The sequence below is a fragment of the Manis javanica genome, chromosome 12 (genome assembly GCF_040802235.1).
Source record: "Manis javanica isolate MJ-LG chromosome 12, MJ_LKY, whole genome shotgun sequence".
Classification (NCBI taxonomy): Eukaryota; Metazoa; Chordata; class Mammalia; order Pholidota; family Manidae; genus Manis; species Manis javanica.
The window spans coordinates 65,007,535-65,026,794 of record NC_133167.1 but is presented as its reverse complement, the minus strand read 5'-3'; the positions used below and the strand labels follow the sequence as shown (position 1 = coordinate 65,026,794).

Below are 19,260 nucleotides of genomic sequence, written 5' to 3'. Positions count from 1 at the left end.
CCACATCCTCACCAGCATTTGTTGTTTGTCTTTTGGATGTTGGCCATCCCAGCTGGTATGAGGTGATACCTCATCGTGGTTTTAATTTGCATTTCCCTGATGATTAGCGATGTGGAGCATCTTTTCATTTGCCTTTTGATCATCTGAATTTCTTTGGAGAAGTGTCTATTCAGATCCTCTGCCCGTTTTTTAATCAGGTTATTTGCTTTTTGCTTGTTGAGATGCATGAGTTCTTTATATATTTTGGATGTCAACCCCTTATTGGATATATCATTTATAAATACATTCTCTCATACTGTAGGTTGCCTTTTTGTTCTACTGGTGGTGTCTTTGCTATACAGAAGCTTTTTAGTTTGATATAGTCCCCCTTGTTCATTTTTGCTTTTATTTCCCTTGTCTAAGGAGATATGCTCATGCAAAAGTTCCTCGTGTTTATATTCAAGAGAGTTTTGCTTATGTTTTCTTCTAAGAGTTTTATGGTTTCATGACTCACATTCAGGTCTTTGATCCATTTTGAGTTTACTTTTGTGTATGAAGTTAGACAGTGATCCAGTTTCATTCGCCAATACCAGCTGTTGAAGATGCTGTCATTTCCCCATTGTATGTCCATGGCTCCTTTATCATATATCAATTGGCCATATATGCTTGGGTTTATATCTGGGCTCTCTATTCTGTTCCACTGGTCTGTGGGTCTGTTCTTGTCCCTGTACCAAATGGTATTGATAACTGTGGCTTTGTAGTAGACCTTGAAGTTGGGGAGCATAATCCCCCCAGGTGTATTCTTCCTTCTCAGGATTGCTTTGTCTATTTGGGGTCTTTTGTGGTTCCAGATGAATTTTAGAACTATTTGTTCCAGTTCGTTGAAGAATGCTGTTGTTATTTTGATAGGGATTGCACTGAATCTGTAGATTGCTTTAGGCAGGATTCCCATTTTGAGAATATTAATTCTTCCTAGCCAAGAGAATGGGATGAATTTCCATTTGTTAGTGTCCTCTTTAATTTCTCTCAAGAGTGTCTTGTAGTTTTCAGGGTATAGGTCTTTCATTTCCTTGGTTAGCTTTATTCCTGGGTATTTTATTCTCTTTGATGCAAGTGTGAATGGAATTGTTTTTCTGATTTCTCTTTCTGTTATTTCATCATTAGTGTATAGAAATGCAACAGATTTCTGTGTATTTAGATACAGACTCTTAACATTTTCATATATTTCCTATTTTATTATGCAGATATATCTTCAGATTTTATTATTTTTAAAATGGGAAACTAATTCATGAATATCTTATTGTAAAAATTCAAAGCTAATAGTTAAAGCTTAATGCTCCTGTTGACTTCCATCCCTCTGCCCAGTTCTCTCTGCAGAGTACTGTCAGGAATTTTGGTATATTTCTCATAAGACCTTTTTCTTTATCTGTGGAAATAGAATACTTTAGGGTGTACAAAAGATGCTTATGTACAACTTGCTTTTTTTTTTCTAGTCAACAATAGTTTTTTTGGAAAGTGTAAGTAAAGGCTTGTTAAAATGCTGCATAATAATAATAGAATGTATATACTGTAATTTATTCAGCTGTTCAGTCATCACGGGACATTTTTGGGTGTTTGCTTTTTGTTGTTTGTGTTACAGTGTTGTAAAAAGCATTTTCACACATGCATATCTTTTCAGTTAACATTGATTGATCTATTAAATATTGATTTCCTGCCATAGCCAAGCACTGTTTGAGGCACTGGGACTTAAGAGGGGATCAAAACTGGAAAAGTCTATCACATGACAGAGCTTATATTCTAGTGAATGGACAAAAAAAACTTGAATTTATAACAAAATATCAAGTAGCAATAGATGCTGGGAAAAAAATAAAGCACAGTAACGGGATACAAGTGTTGCAGGACAGGAGCTGCTCTTTTGAATATACTGGGCAAGGATTGTTTCTATGAGGAGTTGATACTTAGCAGTGACTTAAATGAAGTGAGGGAATAAACCATGTGAAGATCTGGGGTAAGAACATGCCATACAGAGGGAACAACAAATGTAAAAGACCTGATGAGGGACTAGGTCTTGGGATATTTAAAGAATAGCAGGGACACTTCACTGTCAAAAACTTCACTTAAAAAAACCACAAAAAACACAAAAAACAAACAAAAAAGAGTGGCAGGGGCACCAATGTGGCTGAAGCAAAGTTGACAAACAATACTAGGTGAAGTTTCAGTGGTCAGCAAGAGCTAAAATACTTAAAGTCATGCTGTCCAGTACAGTGCTTAACAACTTGAGCCTCATGTGGTTACTGAGCACCTGAAATGTGGCTAGTTTTATGAATTGATAAACAGTGGATTTCTAAGATTTAGTACCAAAAAGAGAATGAAATAGCTCATTAAAAACATGTTGAGTTGATTATATATTGGAATAGTAATATTTTGGATATACTGATACATTATTTAAATGAACATTTTTTTTTAAATGTGGCTACACATGTGGCTTCATCTTTCTGTTGGACAACACTAGTTTAGGGTCTTAAAATCCATGTAAGACATTAGAAAATATTAGGCAGAGGAATGATAGGGTAAGGTTGGCGGTTTTTACAGTGCACTCTGGTTATTCTGTGGGGAATTGACATTACCAGGACTAAGTAAAAGCAGGGAAACCAGTTAGGAGGCTATTGCAGTAGTCCAGATAAGAAATTATAATAATTGTAAAAATAGAGCTTTGGGATAATTGTTGAAACTCGTGGCAAACTGACTTTCTGATTGCTTGGATAATGAACTTTGAAAGACACTGGAACCAAAGATGGCTCCAAGGTTTCAGCCTTAGCTGGGTTGGACAGCGATAATGTTTACTGAGTTCTGAGAGAACTAGGGATAGAGAAAGAGTTATTTAAGATATATTAGTTTTAGTAAAACAAACTGTTTACTGGAGTATACCATAGAATATCAGTAACTACACAAATTCTAAGTATAGGTCAACATTTTTCCAAAGTGAACTCAGCTGTGTAAGCAGTGTTCATATCCAGGAACAGAACAAATCACTATCCTATTACACTTTATGCTCCTAAGTCCATAAATTAGTTGTGGTATTCATTGTAATTTCAAAGTCCTGAAACTATAGGACTGTTTACATTGTGACTTAGAATTGAGAAACTTGGAAAACCATCAGAGACTGAGGGTAATTAGGAATTATTTTCCTGAGCTTTCATAACTTTTGCCTGTTTTTCAAACTAGAGTTTTTTTTCAAAAACACAGTAGGAAGTCAGCTGTAACTGTATACCATTTGGTGTTTGGGGGCATACTATCTATACTGTAGTACTCACTTTGTAAGAATAGAAATCTGCACCTGGAATATTGTGGTTAAGCAAATAGCTGTAGTTTTTTTTGGAGGAAAATAAACAAATGGTTCAACTTCTCTCTCCTTCTTCTACCCCTGAAAGTAGAGACTTTGAAGGCTTACAAAAATTTAGATAAAGGATTATCAGATACTAAGTAGTAATTTAATGTTTTAAAGCTAAGATAGTTAGTTTCCTTGGGTTTGTGGATGTATTCTCAATTTCAGGTAGGCAGGAATTGAAATTCTACACAATTTAAAACTTAATGCAACAAATTTAGCAATATACTGAAATTGCTAAGTACTTTTGATGTTTTTTTTCTTAGGTAGTCTATGTCTGTAGTCTACTGGAGGGTTGAAAGGTATGTTTTTTTGCTTTGTTTCATGTGAAACAAATTATAGTATCCGTTACATCTGTTAGAAATAAAAAATGGGGGAAGTTATGAGAAAATGGGGTTATTTTTCCCTCTTATTCATGCTATGGTATCAAAAGTAAACAGACTAACACTTGGGCTGAATTTGAATAGAACATAGCCTATCTTTTATGTAATTTAATCCCTATCAAACATAATCAACATTAAATGAATACATATAATTTGGGTTTTTCAGATTGTTGGTAATTTGGGTAAAGTCTTTTATTATTGAATATTCTGACTTGCAGTTTGTGTGTATGTGAAAGTGATAAGGAATAGTAGATATATGAACCTACACATGGATAGAATTGTGAACTATGAGTAAGTACACATGTACACAAATGAGTACAGCTAAAACCAGGGAAATGTGAATAGGATAAATGGATTGTAGTTTCATAAAATGCTACCACTGGAGGAAATTGGGTAAATAACACTCTATATCATTCTGTATTTCCCACAACTCTATGTAAATACATAATTGTCTCAATAAAAATTTTAATTAAAATTAATTAAGGGAGGAATCTTGAGAATGGAGAATAGAGATCTTTCAGAGCTACCCTGGGCCTAAAATATTATGCATGCACTGCTTGCTGAGCTAACAGCTTAGATATGATAATTTTCAGGAAAGCATATACATTTCAGTCTCTATTCGAACCAAGTGAAACTGTCAATTTTGTAGTCTGTCATTTTGGATGCTATTTACACTAAGTGCCTTTGTTTCTTCTGCTCTTCACCTTACCCTGTTACTCCAAACCAAGTATTAAGATTCAAACATTATAAGTCTTTAAAATAAATGCCTTATGAAAAGAATGTCTGTTCTTAAACTGTTACAGAGTATCTCTCTTACTGGTATTTATTGTTTTACACCAGTATATCAGTAAGCTTAATATTGTGCTCTTACTCCAAATATAAATCTGCCATATATTACTACAGTTAAAATATCCCACTTTATTCGTCAATGACATATTTTTGGTGTTTTTTAGGAGTTTCATTGTTTTCCTTTTAAAAACTACTGTCTTAATCGAAACTCATTTTCATTTTCTAGGAGCAAAAAGATTGGATTTTTCTCTATTTAAAGGTAATTTGCTTGTTGAGTTCACTAGTCATAACAGACTTAGTATAGTTTTCTACTTTGTGGTGGTAATCTATATTTGGTTAAAATAGAAATTTTATTATGTCATGACTAAGCCTTTCCTTTTATGTCTTTCTATCTGCTTCACAAGATGCAGTCTAATCTCTGAAAGAAAAGAATATACGTGATTTATATCATAGAAATAAATATCAAAATAAATTCAAACTACATTTCTAGTTTATGTTCCACAGAATTTATTTTTCCAGAAATTTATGAAAAAATCTTTGCTGTTTAAGTCTGTTTGCCTGAAACTATTTTATTCATAGGTTGAAGTACTGAAGCCATGGGAATAAAGGTTCAGCGTCCTCGATGCTTTTTTGACATTGCCATTAATAATCAACCTGGTAAGAAAATAATGTTCCTGTTTATAAACAAGTACTTAATTTTTTAAATTAGTAAAGAAGTTTAAATGAGCTGCCTTCTTTTTCAGCTGGAAGAGTTGTCTTTGAATTATTTTCTGATGTGTGCCCCAAAACATGCGAGAACTTTCGTTGTCTTTGTACAGGTTTGTTGACATTTCAATTCCCCTGATAATCAGTAGTTTCATTTGACTATGGTTTGTTTTCATTTTTAACATATTTTAGACTTCCTCATGCATATAACTTCCTTCTCTTAACATGCAGATTATGCAACATTGAACAGAATGTGAAAGTAGAAAGTAGTTCTTAGAAATTTTAGTTGTAGTGGAATTTTATCAGAAATTGATTTATATATTTCTACACTGTCCAGAAAAACATGGGTAGGTTTTAAATGAATTTTTTAGAAAATTCCTTGAGGGGAGTGAAGATTCTATGTTCAAAGAAGTCTGCATGGTTCAAGAGAGGTATATTTTACAAGGCCAAAAGTTCTCATCACTAATTTTGCTTTAATACTCCTTCCTTGATTTCCTTTCTACTAAATAACCTAATAAATTTTCTTCTCTGTAGGTGAAAAAGGGACAGGGAAATCTACTCAGAAGCCATTACACTATAAGAGTTGTCTCTTTCACAGAGTTGTCAAAGATTTTATGGTTCAAGGTGGTGACTTCAGTGAAGGTAAGACTTTGATTCCCATAAAAGAAAATCATATATATATATTCTTTGTTGAATATTATAGATTTCGATGTTAGACAAGTCTCGAGAAATACTAGTCTAGTTTTCTTCTCACCCCATTTAGTATTTGGTCAAAAATCAGAAGATAAAAAGAAGGAAGCACTTAGGAAATAATTTTACTTTTGATAGATAAATTAATTTCAGAAATTTGCTTCTGGATAAAAACCAAAACATCTAGTAAACTATCAATGTCTGTGTTTGATTTGTCACAACTAATAATCCATAACTACAATATTTTCTATCAGTACTTTTTTATTGTAAAAGCATTTTATTGTCAAAGTTTTTTTAATTGTAAAAAAAACTATTTTTAAAGTCATTTTGAAAATAGGCCTGTAATTTTTGCTAAAAGACCTGCATAATCATTAGAATCTGAATATTCTTTTTTCCACATAATCGTGATAGGCTTTGTCACAATCTTAACTATTTTATCAAAAGAGAAGGGAAAGTAATTTAGGATCTTGTCAGTATTGACTTTAAAGTCTTTTATATATTTGCTCTGAACCTTTGAGTATTATTGATTCACAGTCATTCAAGCATCTGCTTTGTAAGAAGCATTTTGTTTAGGTAGCAACTTCAAGATTACTCTGCTGAGAGATCCAAGAGACCATGTTTTTTATTCTTAGGAAATGGGCGAGGAGGAGAATCTATTTACGGCGGATTTTTTGAAGGTAAAAATGTTTACATTTAAATTGTTTTTAATGTTTTCTGTTTTATTCACTTGATTTTTCATATACATGAAAACATATGTTTGAACAATAAGATTGTTCATTAAACTGCATACTAAGATCTGACTACTTTCAACTAATATGAGGGTTAATTTTCTTATGAAAAATTTTATGTGATAGATGTTTTCATATTTCCCATCTTTCACTTTAGGGAGTCAGTGAAGTTTTGTTTCATATTCCACTTGCTTTGTTCTCATTATAGTCCAAGATTTGAGGGCAAACTGCTGTCTTGAAATAAGTGATGCTGTGGCAGACATTAAATTAATGAATGCCTCTTTGAGCTTAGAATATTACACATGCCTTTTTGAGCTTAGAGGTGAAACAGGAATATGTAAAAAGAATCCTATCTGACTTCTTTCTCTTGCTTTTTTAGGAAAATTTCATTTTTTGTTTAAATAAGCAAAGAAACTGTTATCTTTTCCAAAAACATGTAATGGACAAACAAATGGAAAAGAAGAAAACAAAATAGTGATTTGTTTTTACAGCAAGAGATTGAAAAGTAGAAATAATGTAGTCTAAGAAGATGGAGGGAATTGCTTACTATTTGATTCTCTTCTTTTAACCTGATTTATCTTAATTTTGTCTGGCACTAAGGAGCAGATGCTATGAACACAAGATATGAAGAGAGCATATGAAGTTTTTTTGGAGGTCGTACTTAATAATGTAACCGAAAACTTTGCTTCTCTATAGATGAAAGTTTTGCTGTCAAACACAACAAAGAATTTCTTTTGTCAATGGCCAACAGAGGGAAGGATACAAATGGTTCACAATTCTTCATGTAAGTATTTATGGTCTGATCATTTAAAATATCCATTTTTTGGTGTGTCATTTCTCTGTGTGCCTGCCACTGATCACTAATAAAAAAAAAGAGAGATCCATAAAGGGGATTTCTTTACAATAGGAAGAAAAAAGAATTGATGAAAAGGGGAAAATTATTGAAAAGGGAGTTGACTTTACTCTTAAAGTTTTCAAATGATGAAGACTTGTCAAGATCACACAGAAGCCAGCTTGAAGGGCTGGGGTTCTCACTGTTCAAATTAAGACAATTACAGCATCAAAATTAATGACAGTATTAAATTGTTAAGTGAAATAGAAATCTAGGAGTCCATATAGATATAAATTATAAATGAATAAATAAAAGGAAGAAGGAAAAGCTGTTCCTTAATTGAATGTCAAGTAATAAACAGATGCATATGTATTTTCTTACTTTTCCTTTTTTTCTCATGTGATAGATAGTATATATAATATTTTGCTCTTTTCACTTAACAGTGAATCCTGGAAATTACTCCATATCAGTTCATAGAGATCTTTCTTATTCTTTTTTTCAGCTGCATAGTACTCTATTGTGTTTCTGTACTGTAGTTTATTCAATTACCTATATGTCTTGTCTTGTTTTTTTTTCAGTGAAAACAACTTAAATCACATTTGTTGTACAAAAATTAAAACACACAGATGAAAAAGAAGAAAATCACTCCCATTCTCAGAGCATCTTTCTATGCATTAAAAATGTAGGCAAAGTGTTAAATATTCACTATAATTAACTCTGTTAATTGTAAACAGAGTTTACAATTATATATTGTAAATCTCTGTACAACCATTAAATATTACAACATTTTAATAGCTTCATTTTAATCCACTGTTTGAATGCACTGTGCTTTGTTAATCTCATTTTTAAATATTTTGTTTGTCCCTTCTTTCAGACTGCTATAATGAACCTTATTGTACTTATTGTTTGATGCATTTTAAATTATTTTTTTATATAAGTTGCCAGAAATTAGTGAAATATTTACGCATTTTTAGGTCTTCCTGTATATATTGCTGTACTGAATTCCCAAAAGGAAGTATAGTTTCTCTGCTGTCAGCAGTATGTATGTAAGATGCTCAGCAATACTGAATAGTATCATTTATTTTCCTTTTCTTTTTTTAAGTAAAATGTTTGTGCTAACCAAACCATATATGTTAAGTTCATACAGTCCTTCATGTATATTACCAGAATCTTTGCTATGTTGGTTTCTCTTTATTTCTTCTTTCTAGATCACCCTCATTTATTATGTGTTCTATTGTTTATTAAAGGAAACAGTTTCAGTTTTATTATCTTTTAAAAAAAATTCTTTTTATTGTGATAACATATATAAATTTTGCCATTTTAAGCATTTGTAAGTATACAATTCAGTGGTATGAATTACATTCACAGTGCTATGCGACTGTCACCACAATTTCCAAAGTTATTTTATCATCCCAGAAACTAACCATTTCTGCTTCCCCCCAGCCTCTGCACATTCTGTCTGTATGAATGTGCCTATTCCACATATAGAAGTGGAATCATATAATATTTTCCCTTTTGTGTCTGACTCATTTTGCTCAGCATGTTTTCAGGGCTTACCCATGCTGTAGCATGTATCAGAACTCCATTCCTTTTAATGACTGTCCTTCCATTGTAAGTACACAGCACATCTCATTTATCCTTATTCACCTCTTGGTGGATGTTTGGGTCGTTGCCACCTTGTAGGTGTTAGAAATCATACTCCGTTGTATATCAGCACACACATTTTCTTGAGATCGTGTTTTCAGTTTTTTGGGTGTATACCTAGGTGTAGAGTTGCTGGGTCATATGGTAAGCCTGTGGCTAGCTCTTAAGGAACCACCAAACTTTTCCACAGTGGTTGCATTATTTTGCATTCCTACCAGCACTGTACAGGAGCTCCAGTTTTTCCACTCCTCATCAGCACACTTTTTCACTAATGTGAGAATGATCATGAAAGCACTGATTAATAGTTTAGGAGTTACAAATAAAAAGTTGTACATATGGAATCTTTGAAGCAAGAATCAATTGTATCTAGATGCAAGTTACATAGACACACACACATTGAATGTAACATGTAATAAAAATGTACATAAGTACACTGGGTTTTTACATTTCTGGGTGTTTTTAGCAAGTTCAGAGCATAGTTGTTACAGTGAAAAAAATAGTGATAGATTACTGGTTTTAAAAGTAAGGTGAACTTTTATAAATAATGTACATGTTTGAATTTTTCATTAGGATTGTGGGTGCCTTAACCAAAGGTTCCTTCTTCCAAATTTCTAATGCCTTTTCTATTCAGATTTTTAAAAATCAATCTATGTACAAGTATGTCCTCACTACTAAAGTAGCAGCTTCTTAACTAGAAATCTTTATGATGTGGGAGGGGGAAAAATATTTTAAATTACTTTGTTTGCAAAAAAAAAAAGACATTTTGCTTATTTTTGGTTTTGTCCAAAGTTTTAAACCAGATCTCTTTCTTCAATGTGAAGATTACTATATGTCAGGAGTAACAAACTCAGACACTTGTAGGTCTTAGGCAGATAAACTCTGTTGGGACAAGAGTCCCCGTATTAAAGAAGACCAGGGAATAGTCAGCCTGACCTATTATTGCCCATGCCAGGTGCCATATCTTCCAGGTTTCTAAAAAATCTGAAATCTGGATTTTTATGTAAAAGTATCCAAAAGTTTAAATGTTAGCAGCTAATTAAAAATTTATAAGCATTATACAGACCATTTCTGTTCAGGTCCAGCAAATTGAAGACCTCATAATATAGTAATCCCCCCTTATCCACAGGGGATACATCAGGACCCCAGTGGATGCCTAAAACTGGATAATAGTATATATAGTATGTTTTCTCCTATACAAACATAGCTATGATAAAGTTTCATTTATAAATTAGGCATAGTAAGAGATTAACAAAACATAAAGTAGAATAATCATAACAATATACTATATTAAATTGATCTCTCAAATTATCTTACTGCTCTGTACCCACTGTTCTTCTTGATGATAAAATCCTAAATGATGAGATGAAATAAATGAATGACATAGGCATTATGACATAGCATTAGGTTACCACTGTTGACCATCTAATGATAATGTCAGAAGGAGGATCTTCTGCTTCCAGACTGTGGGTACCTGAAATCATAGAAAGTAGAGCCACAGGTAAAGGGGGACTACATTTGACCTGTATTTTAACTGTTTAAAATGTTAAGATTAAAAAGTACTAGTGTTAAACCAATAAACTGGGGGAATGGTATAAAGGATGATATGTCCATACAGTAGAACATTATACAACCATTAATGTGCAGTAAGAACCCCGTTACATGCAGGAAACATGGATGGGTAGAAGTAATACCACAATGTCAACTTAAATTACATGTAAGTTTTCAATAATAAGTAGGTATTACTCTTCAAATCAGAACAGATTTTTTAAAATTCATTATGTGTAAAGCATTTTACATTTTGTTCTACTTAAAGTTAATGTAGCAAGATTCTACTGTGTTAACGTTAATATGATTTCTTTGTTTGCAACCTTGTTTCCAATGCAGTTATTTTCTTTTCCTTTTTAGAGATGCTAACTTTATTTTTCTCTGACTTTGTTTTTATTCTTCTATCTGACGACTTCCAAAGAACAACGAAACCAACTCCTCATTTAGATGGGTAAAAATCATTTTAACTTATTTTATGACCTAGTTTAAATTACATTAAAATAAGCTTTTATTTAATCATCTTTACTTGGCTCTTTAGCCATCATGTTGTTTTTGGTCAAGTGATTTCCGGTCAAGAAGTTGTAAGAGAGATAGAAAACCAGAAAACAGACGCAGCTAGCAAACCATTTGCTGAGGTGCGGATACTCAGTTGTGGAGAGCTAATTCCCAAATCTAAAGGTAAGAACACATGCATATTTCTGATAATTCTTACACATACAAAATGAGCAGAGACTCTAAAAATAGTTGGCGTGAAATTCAACTAAAATGAATATAAATGCAAGGTTTTTCTGTTTTAAAATATAAAATACATATAATTTTTTAACGTGTTTTATCTTCGTGCTTTGTTGTTTTACCACAGAACTGCTTGACTTTTCCTTGTTATTAATTTGCAGTAATTTACTCTTCTCCTTCTTTGTTTCTTGGGTTTTTTAAAAACTAGTTGTCCAAATATCATGGTAAGTAAATACCATTTCTCTAGGGAAGGGGACAGTGGGGAGGATGGTAATCGAAGAGAATAACATAGACTAAGAAACTTTAGGAGAATGCATTATTTCCCCGTCATGCACTGTTTAGATTCAGGAGCATCTTGCTTATTTGAGAAACTTCTCTTACTTAGACATGTGAAGTTAACATGACTAGTAGTTTCATGTGATATTATCTGAATGGTAATAACTTTGTTTTAAGTAAATATTTATATTATATATGAAATATGTAAATAATACCATTTATTACAGATATCAGGCCTGACACTCTAAAAGTAATGGGGTGAGATTACCTTCAAACCTGTGTAGAAAGCAATCAAATATTAAACTGAGCCTATCTTTCTGTTCTTGACTAATCTAAGGAATAGTTAATATCAGTACTAAGTTTTTCATGGTTAACAAATGTGAAAACCATTTATAATCTTTTCGGATCCTCACAATAACCCTATAATATGATTTTCTCCATTTTACTACATCAAGGAGATTTACTACATAATGATAATCAAGGAGATTTACTACATCAGGGAACTAGGCCTCAAACTCAGGTTTGCCAGATTTAAATATAGAGCTTTTTCCATTATGTATTGCTAACTCATTAAAGTCTTTAACATTCCTTTCAGTATTACCTTAAGTAGAACATTCTATTCTCAAGTTTAGGTATGCTGATTTGCTCTGTATCATTTAGAAAAATGCACAGTTTGTTTCTGCATTCGTCTATAATTCTTATGATTTCATTTCATTCTCTGTCATGCTGCAGCTCATAATGAGACTGTTTACATAATTTCTTGGTGTTCACAAGTCTGGCTATCTATCCTTATTTACAAACAGAAGGTATAGTGTATGTCTTATGTGGAGTTCCTGTAAAAAGTGAGGTGTTGAATCTTTTGCATTAAAAAAACAAACTAAAAAGTAGTCTATATTAATGATTGTAAGTTGTAGACCCTGAACCTACTGATATATATATATATTTTTTTTTTTGTATCATTAATCTACAATTACATGAGGAACATTATGTTTACTAGGCTCCCCCCTTGGCCAAGGCCACCCCACAATCCCCATTACAGTCACTGTCCATCAGTGTAGTAAGATGCTGTAGAGTCACTACTTGTCTTCTCTGTGTTGCACAGCCCTCCCCGTGCCTCCATCCCCATTATACATGCTAATCGTAATGCCTCCTTTCTTTTCCCCCCACCCTGTCCTTCCCTTCCCACCCATCCTCCCCAGTCCCTTTACCTTTGGTAACTGTTAGTCCATTCTTGGGTTCTGTGAGTCTGCTGCTGTTTAGTTCCTTCAGTTTTTTCTTTGTTCTTATACTCCACAGATGAGTGAAATCATTTGGTACTTGTCTGTCTCCACCTGGCTTATTTCACTGAGCATAATAGCCTCTAGCTCCATCCATGTTGTTGCAAATGGTAGGATTTGTTTTCTTCTTATGACTGAAAAATATTCCGTTGTGTATATGTACCACATCTTCTGGACACTTAGGTTGCTTCCATTTCTTGGCTATTGTAAATAGTGCAGCAATAAACATAGGGGTGCAACTGTCTTTTTCAAACTGTGCTGCTGTATTCTTAGGGTAAATTCCTAGAAGTGGAATTCCTGGGTTAAATGGTATTTCTATTTTTAGCTTTTTGAGGAACCTCCATATTGCTTTCCACAATGGTTGAACCAATTTACATTCCCACCAGCAGTGTAGGAGGTGAACCTACTGATATTTAATTCTTCAGAGTGGTGTCAGGATAATTGGAATATTTTGGTTTAAGACATTATCTCTTCCCACATAATCTAGGAAATCTTGTCGTTTATTCTCTACCTAATAACTAGTTTTTTGTCTTGTATTTTGTAGTCTTTAAGATCTCTTGTATTAAGATCTATTCTCTGCTTATAAAAGTTAAGGATGCTGTGTAGCTTACATATTTTTTAAAAGATAGAGGTAGTAAAAAAAAGCTTACATTTTAAACCGTAAGCAATTATCATAGAGTCTCTCTTGAATTTGGTATAAAGATTCTTTTGGTACTAAATGGTTAGTGCTTGAATATTAATAGAAGGGATGAGAAACTGAATGAATGGCACTCTTTATTTATTATTATTTATGTCTTTATAATATGTTTTCACTGAAGAGGTAAATGCTAATTTTGCCCCTGCCGTAGTGGCCCGGAAGTTGTGCTGACAAGTGATGGGGCGTTCTAGAGCATGTTCCTCAAAGTTGTGCTATGGAAACATATCTTGCCCTTACCAACATATCTTGCCCTTACCAGTTTCAGCAGTTAAGGAGATTTGGCCCTTTATTAGTACCTAGGAGCTCCCAAAATGATCAGATTTGTTTCTAGCAGGATCTCCCCTGCCTACTGTATTCTGGATCATACTGCAGAAAGAGGATCCACAACATATCCTTATATTAGAGATCACACAGTTTGGCATCTGTTACAGTACAGGCCTTCAATTAGCACTCAGAACATTAGTCAAAATGGACTTTTTCGTGCACCTATATATTCTTTTTTAGGCAGAGCTGTGTCTTATATCCAGTTAATAAATTTAATTGCCTTCTTACAGTTTTTAATTGGGAACAGTCAAAACACTTTCTACAACACTGTGGTGTTCATCCTCATCATATTTAAAACCTTGTTTGAGAGAGTTACACACGAGTTTAAAAAGTAAATAAATACGGAATCTTTTTTTCTTTTTCTAACTTCCTGAAAGAAAACAAAAGACCTCTGAAGAATTCTGACTGTCCGGGCCCACCTGTATATATATGGTCTTGGTGAGTCTGGACAATCTTCTTGGGCTTTTCTCCCTTTGCTGTTAAAAGATAGGAAATTCTGCTTTTTGTGGCTATTTGAGCCTGAGAAGATTGATAGTCAAGAATAACCTTCCAACAGATGCAGAGCTATAATACTGGAGGCTGTCAGAGGGCATAGTGGAAGATAGAACACAGACCACCAGAGAATGAAACCACTGCCCTGATTAAGGAACTTACCAGATTTTTTTTTTTTGCATGACTTCTGTCATACTGGTCTCGGTTAGAGAGGTCTGTTCACCTTGCTTGGTCATGCAACAAGAGATGGGGCCATTGTTATAGAGTATACAGAAACACGAATGCTGACTTGTGGCAAAATGGCAATAAACAAACAGTTATATGAGCAGAAATTTTGTGTGTGTTTGGTAGGAAGCAGATTACCTGGCAATACAGAAAGAAGAGCACAATAGAGGAACTAACTGGTGAGTTTCATACTCAGGAAACAGTGAAAAAGAACACCGCAGATTCATTTCAGGATACCATTTTACTGTCCTTATTCTGGAATTAAAAGCTGTGGTAATGGCACTTTTACTGGAAAACAGAGGGTGTTGAACTTAAACTGTTTAGGAAACTAGTAATATGAAATGAAAATATCTAAAGGGGACCTATTTGAGGACTAGTTACATTCTTTATTTCAAGTCTTATATTCATGATGGCCTAGAAATTTTCTTCATTATAAAGGTTTCACATGAAATTCATTGGTATAAAATCTATAAATTTCAAATAAAAAGCAGCAAGACAGCATTATCTTAAACTTAAGTTTTTACAAGTAAAATGTTCTGGAGTTTGTTTTTAACTTTAACATCATACTAATAAACTCAATACCTAACTAATAGGCTTATACCACATCCTTCCTCACCTCCCAAAAAGGTCAATGAACATAAGGGGAATTCTTTTACACGGTGATAAGTAAACTACATAATCTAAAATAAACAGGAATGGCCCAAGAGTTGAAAGTGTTGCTCTTTATAATTCATTTTGATTCTTAATATGCACTATGGTCTTGCTTTTAGTACTGTATCTTTTTTATTATTATTATTAAGGTATCACTGATACACACTCCTCTGAAGGTTTCACATGAAAAACATTGTGGTTACTACATTCACCCAGATTTTCAGCACCCACCCCCATACCACACTGAAACCACTGTCCAACACTGTAGTAAGATGCTACAGAGTCACAACTTGTCTTCTCTGTGTTACCCTGTCTTCCCCGTGACCCCCTCCACACACACTAGGTGTACCAATCATAATACCCCTCAATCCCCTTCTCCCCCACTGCCCACCCACCCTTCCCCACCCCTCCTCTTCGGTAACCAGTACTCCCTTTTTGGACTCTGAGTCTACTGCTGTTTTGTTCCTTCAGTTTTGCATCGTTGTTACACTCCACAAATGATGGAAATCATTTGGTTCTTGTCTTTCTCTGCCTGGCTTGTTTCACTGACCATAATACCCTGTAGCTCCATCCATGTTGCAAATGGTAGGATCTTTTTTCTTTTTATGGCTGAATAATAATGCATTGTGTATATGTACCACCTCTTCATTATCCATTCATTTACTGATGGACACTTAGGTTGCTTCCATTTCTTGGCTATTGTAAATAGTGCTGCAGTAAACATAGGGGTGCATATGTCTTTTTGAATCTGAGCCGTTGTTTTCTTTGGATAAATTCCTCGGAGTGGAATTCCCAGGTCAAATGGCATTTCTATTTTTAGCTTTTTGAGGAACCTCCATATTGCTTTCCACAATGGTTGAACTAATTTACAATCGTACTAGCAGTGTCTGAGGATTCCCCTTTCTCCAAATCCTGCCCAGCACGTGTTGTTCCTTGTCTTTTGGATATTGGCTATCCTAAATGGTGTGAAGTGATATCTCATTCTGAATTTTTTTTTTAGTAAGGATTGATATACACTATTATGAAGGTTTCATAAGAAAAACAATGTGATTACTACCCTTATTATAGAATCCTCCCCCACACCCCATTGCAGTCAATGTCCATCAGTGTGGTAAGATGCCACAGAGTCCCTGCTTGTCTTCTCTGTGCTACACTGTCTTCCCCGTGATCCAGCACACCATGTGCACCAATCATGATACCCCACAATCCCCTTCTCCCTCCCTCCCCACTCATCCTCCCGTACCCCTCCCCTTTGGAAACCACTACTCCCTTTTTGGAGTCTGTGAGTATGCTGCTATTTTGTTTCTTCAGTTTTACTTCGTTATACTCCACAAATGAGGGAAATCATTTGGTATTTGTCTTTCTCTGCCTGATTTATTTCACTTAGCATCATACTTTCTGACTCAATCCATGTTGTTGCAAATGGTAGGATTTGTTTCTTTCTTATGGCCGAATAGTATTCTTTATCCATTCATCATCTTTATCCATTCATCTACTGATGGACACGTAGTTTGCTTCCATATCTTGGCTATTGTAAATAGTGCAGCAATAAGCATAGGGGTGCATGTGTCTTTTTGAATCTGATAACTTGTTTTCTTTGGGTAAATTCCTAGGAGTGGAATTCCTGGGTCAAATGGTATTTCTATTTTGAGTGTTTTGAGGAACCTCCATATTGCTTTCCACAATGGTTGAACTAGTTTACATTCCCACCAGCAGTGTAGGAGGGTTCCCCTTTCTTTGCATCCTGGCCAGCATTTGTTCCTAGTCTTTTCGATGTTGGCCGTCCTAACTGCTGTGAGGTGATATCTCACTGTGGTTTTAATTTGCATATCCCTGATAATTAGCGATGTGGAGAATCTTTTCATGTACCTGTTGGCCATCTGAATTTCTTCTTTGGAGAAGTGTCTGTTCAGATCCTCTGCCCATTTTTTAATAAAGTTGTCTGCCTTTTGGGTGTTGAGGTGTGTGAGTTCTGTATTTTCAATGTTAACCCCCTGCTGGATATGTCATTTACAGATATATTCTTACATACTATAGGATGCCTTTTTGTTCTACTGATGGTGTCCTTTGCTGTACAGATGCTTTTTAGCTTGATGCAGTCCATTTGTTCACTTTTGCTTTTGTTTTCCTTGCCCGAGGAGATGCGTTCAGGAAAAGTTGCTCCCATTTATATTCAAGAGATTTTTGCCTATGTTTTCTTCTAAGAGTTTTATTGTTTAATGACTTACATTCAGGTCATTGATCCATTTTGAGCTTACTTTTGTCTACAGAGTTAGACAATATTCCAGTTTCATTCTCTTACATGTAGCTGTTCAGTTTTACCAACACCACTTGTTGAAGAGGCTGTTGTTTCCCATTGTAAATCCATGGCTCCTTTATCGTATATTAATTGATCATATATGTTTGGGTTAATGTCTGGCATCTCTGTTTTGTTCCACTGGTCTGTGGCCCTGTTCTTGTGCCAGGACCAAATTGTCTTGATTATTGTGACTTTGTAGTAGAGCTTGAAGTCGGGGATTGTAGTTCCCCCCACTTTATTCTTCCTTCCCACAATTGCTTCAGCTATTCAGAGTCTTATGTGGTTGCATATGAACTTTACAATTATTTGCTCTAGTTAGTTGAAGAATGCCATTGGTATTTTGATAGGGATTGCATTGAATGTGTAGATTGCCTCAGGCCGGATGGCCATTTTGATAATATTCTTCCTGTCCATGAGCACAGGATGTGTTTCCATTTATTGGTATCTTCTTTAATTTCTCTCATGAGTGTCTTGTAGTTTTCAGAGTATAAGTCTTTCACTTCCTTGGTTAGGTTTATTCCTAGGTATTTTATTCTTTTTGATGCAATTGTGAATGGAATTGTTTTTCTGATTTCTCTCTCTGCTAGTTCATCGTTAGTGTATAGGAATGCAACAGATTTCTGTGTACTAATTTTGTATCCCGCGACTTTGCTGACTTCAGATATTAGATCTAGTGGTTTTGGAGTGGATTCTTTAGGATTTTTTATGTACAGTATCATGTCATCTTCAAACAGGGCAGTTTAACTTCTTCCTAGCCAATCTAGTGCCTTTTATCTCTTTGTGTTGTCTGATTGCCATGGCTAGGATTTCCAGCACTGTGTTGAATAAACGTGGGGAGAGTGGGCATCCTTATCTTATTCCCGATCTTAAACGAAAGGCTTTCAGTTCCTCCCTGTTAAGTATAATTGATGTTGGCTGTGGGTTTGTCATATATGGCCTTTATTATGTTGAGGTACTTGCCCTTTATACCCATTTTGTTGAGAGTTTTTATCATGAATGGATGTTGAATTTTGTCGAATGCTTTTTCAGCATCTATGGAATGATCATGTGGTTTTTGTTCTTCTTTTTGTTGATGTAGTAGATGATGTTGAAGGATTTTCAAATGTTGTACCATCCTTGCATCCCTGCAATGAATTCCAGTTTCTTAATCTTTTGAGCCTTCATAGCACATCTCCAGGAGGTCTGCATTTGACCCTTTTAGTTGTAAATTTGCTCTTCAACTAAAGCTAAATTTGTTGGAGGAATGCTCAGGCACTGAAACATAAGCCCAGGCAATGGAATTGTTTATCTTTCCAGATGCATGCAAAGTATTTTTCTGTTTTTTTCTTCTGCAGTTGTATCTTCAATCTGGTAAAAAGAGAAAAAAGTCAAAAAATACAAGATTAAAATGTGGGACTCTTAAGTGTTACTTTTGTGCTTTTTTAAAACTAAGTGTTTTAGACTTACCACTTTTCCAAAAATTTTTTACTTAATAGATGTAACTGTGTCCCATGAACACAGAGATTTTTATTTTAATACTGACTCTTGACTCCTTTCCTGTATGCCTCAGTTCAAATAGCTGGATGAGCTAAGTGTCAAATACTGGGCTTACAAGAACTGCAGAAAAT

At 34.4% G+C, this 19,260-nt stretch overlaps 2 protein-coding genes across 8 annotated transcripts in view; one reads left to right on the top strand and one right to left on the bottom strand.

The window, feature by feature from the left end:
* Nucleotides 1-19,260, top strand: part of PPIG (peptidylprolyl isomerase G) — a 37,969-nt gene that overhangs the window by 8,844 nt on the left and 9,865 nt on the right. For 2 of the 7 annotated variants that reach the window (XM_073218719.1, XM_017667908.3), the window contains 9 exons: nucleotides 3,631-3,666; nucleotides 4,763-4,795; nucleotides 5,116-5,193; nucleotides 5,280-5,354; nucleotides 5,776-5,883; nucleotides 6,564-6,608; nucleotides 7,356-7,443; nucleotides 11,102-11,131; nucleotides 11,219-11,358. In XM_073218719.1, the coding sequence (XP_073074820.1) occupies nucleotides 5,133-5,193; nucleotides 5,280-5,354; nucleotides 5,776-5,883; nucleotides 6,564-6,608; nucleotides 7,356-7,443; nucleotides 11,102-11,131; nucleotides 11,219-11,358 (547 nt within the window). In that variant the 5' untranslated portion in view covers nucleotides 3,631-3,666; nucleotides 4,763-4,795; nucleotides 5,116-5,132. The remainder of the gene's footprint in view (nucleotides 1-3,630; nucleotides 3,667-4,762; nucleotides 4,796-5,115; nucleotides 5,194-5,279; nucleotides 5,355-5,775; nucleotides 5,884-6,563; nucleotides 6,609-7,355; nucleotides 7,444-11,101; nucleotides 11,132-11,218; nucleotides 11,359-19,260) is intronic. The other 5 variants (XM_073218720.1, XM_073218721.1, XM_017667913.3 and 2 more) reach the window with 3 other exon arrangements.
* The window catches only part of CFAP210 (cilia and flagella associated protein 210), a 120,675-nt gene continuing 120,230 nt past the window's right edge, over nucleotides 18,816-19,260 (bottom strand). The window contains exon 10 of the mRNA XM_036995043.2: nucleotides 18,816-19,000. Coding sequence (XP_036850938.1) covers nucleotides 18,938-19,000 — 63 coding nt within the window. The 3' untranslated portion in view covers nucleotides 18,816-18,937. The remainder of the gene's footprint in view (nucleotides 19,001-19,260) is intronic.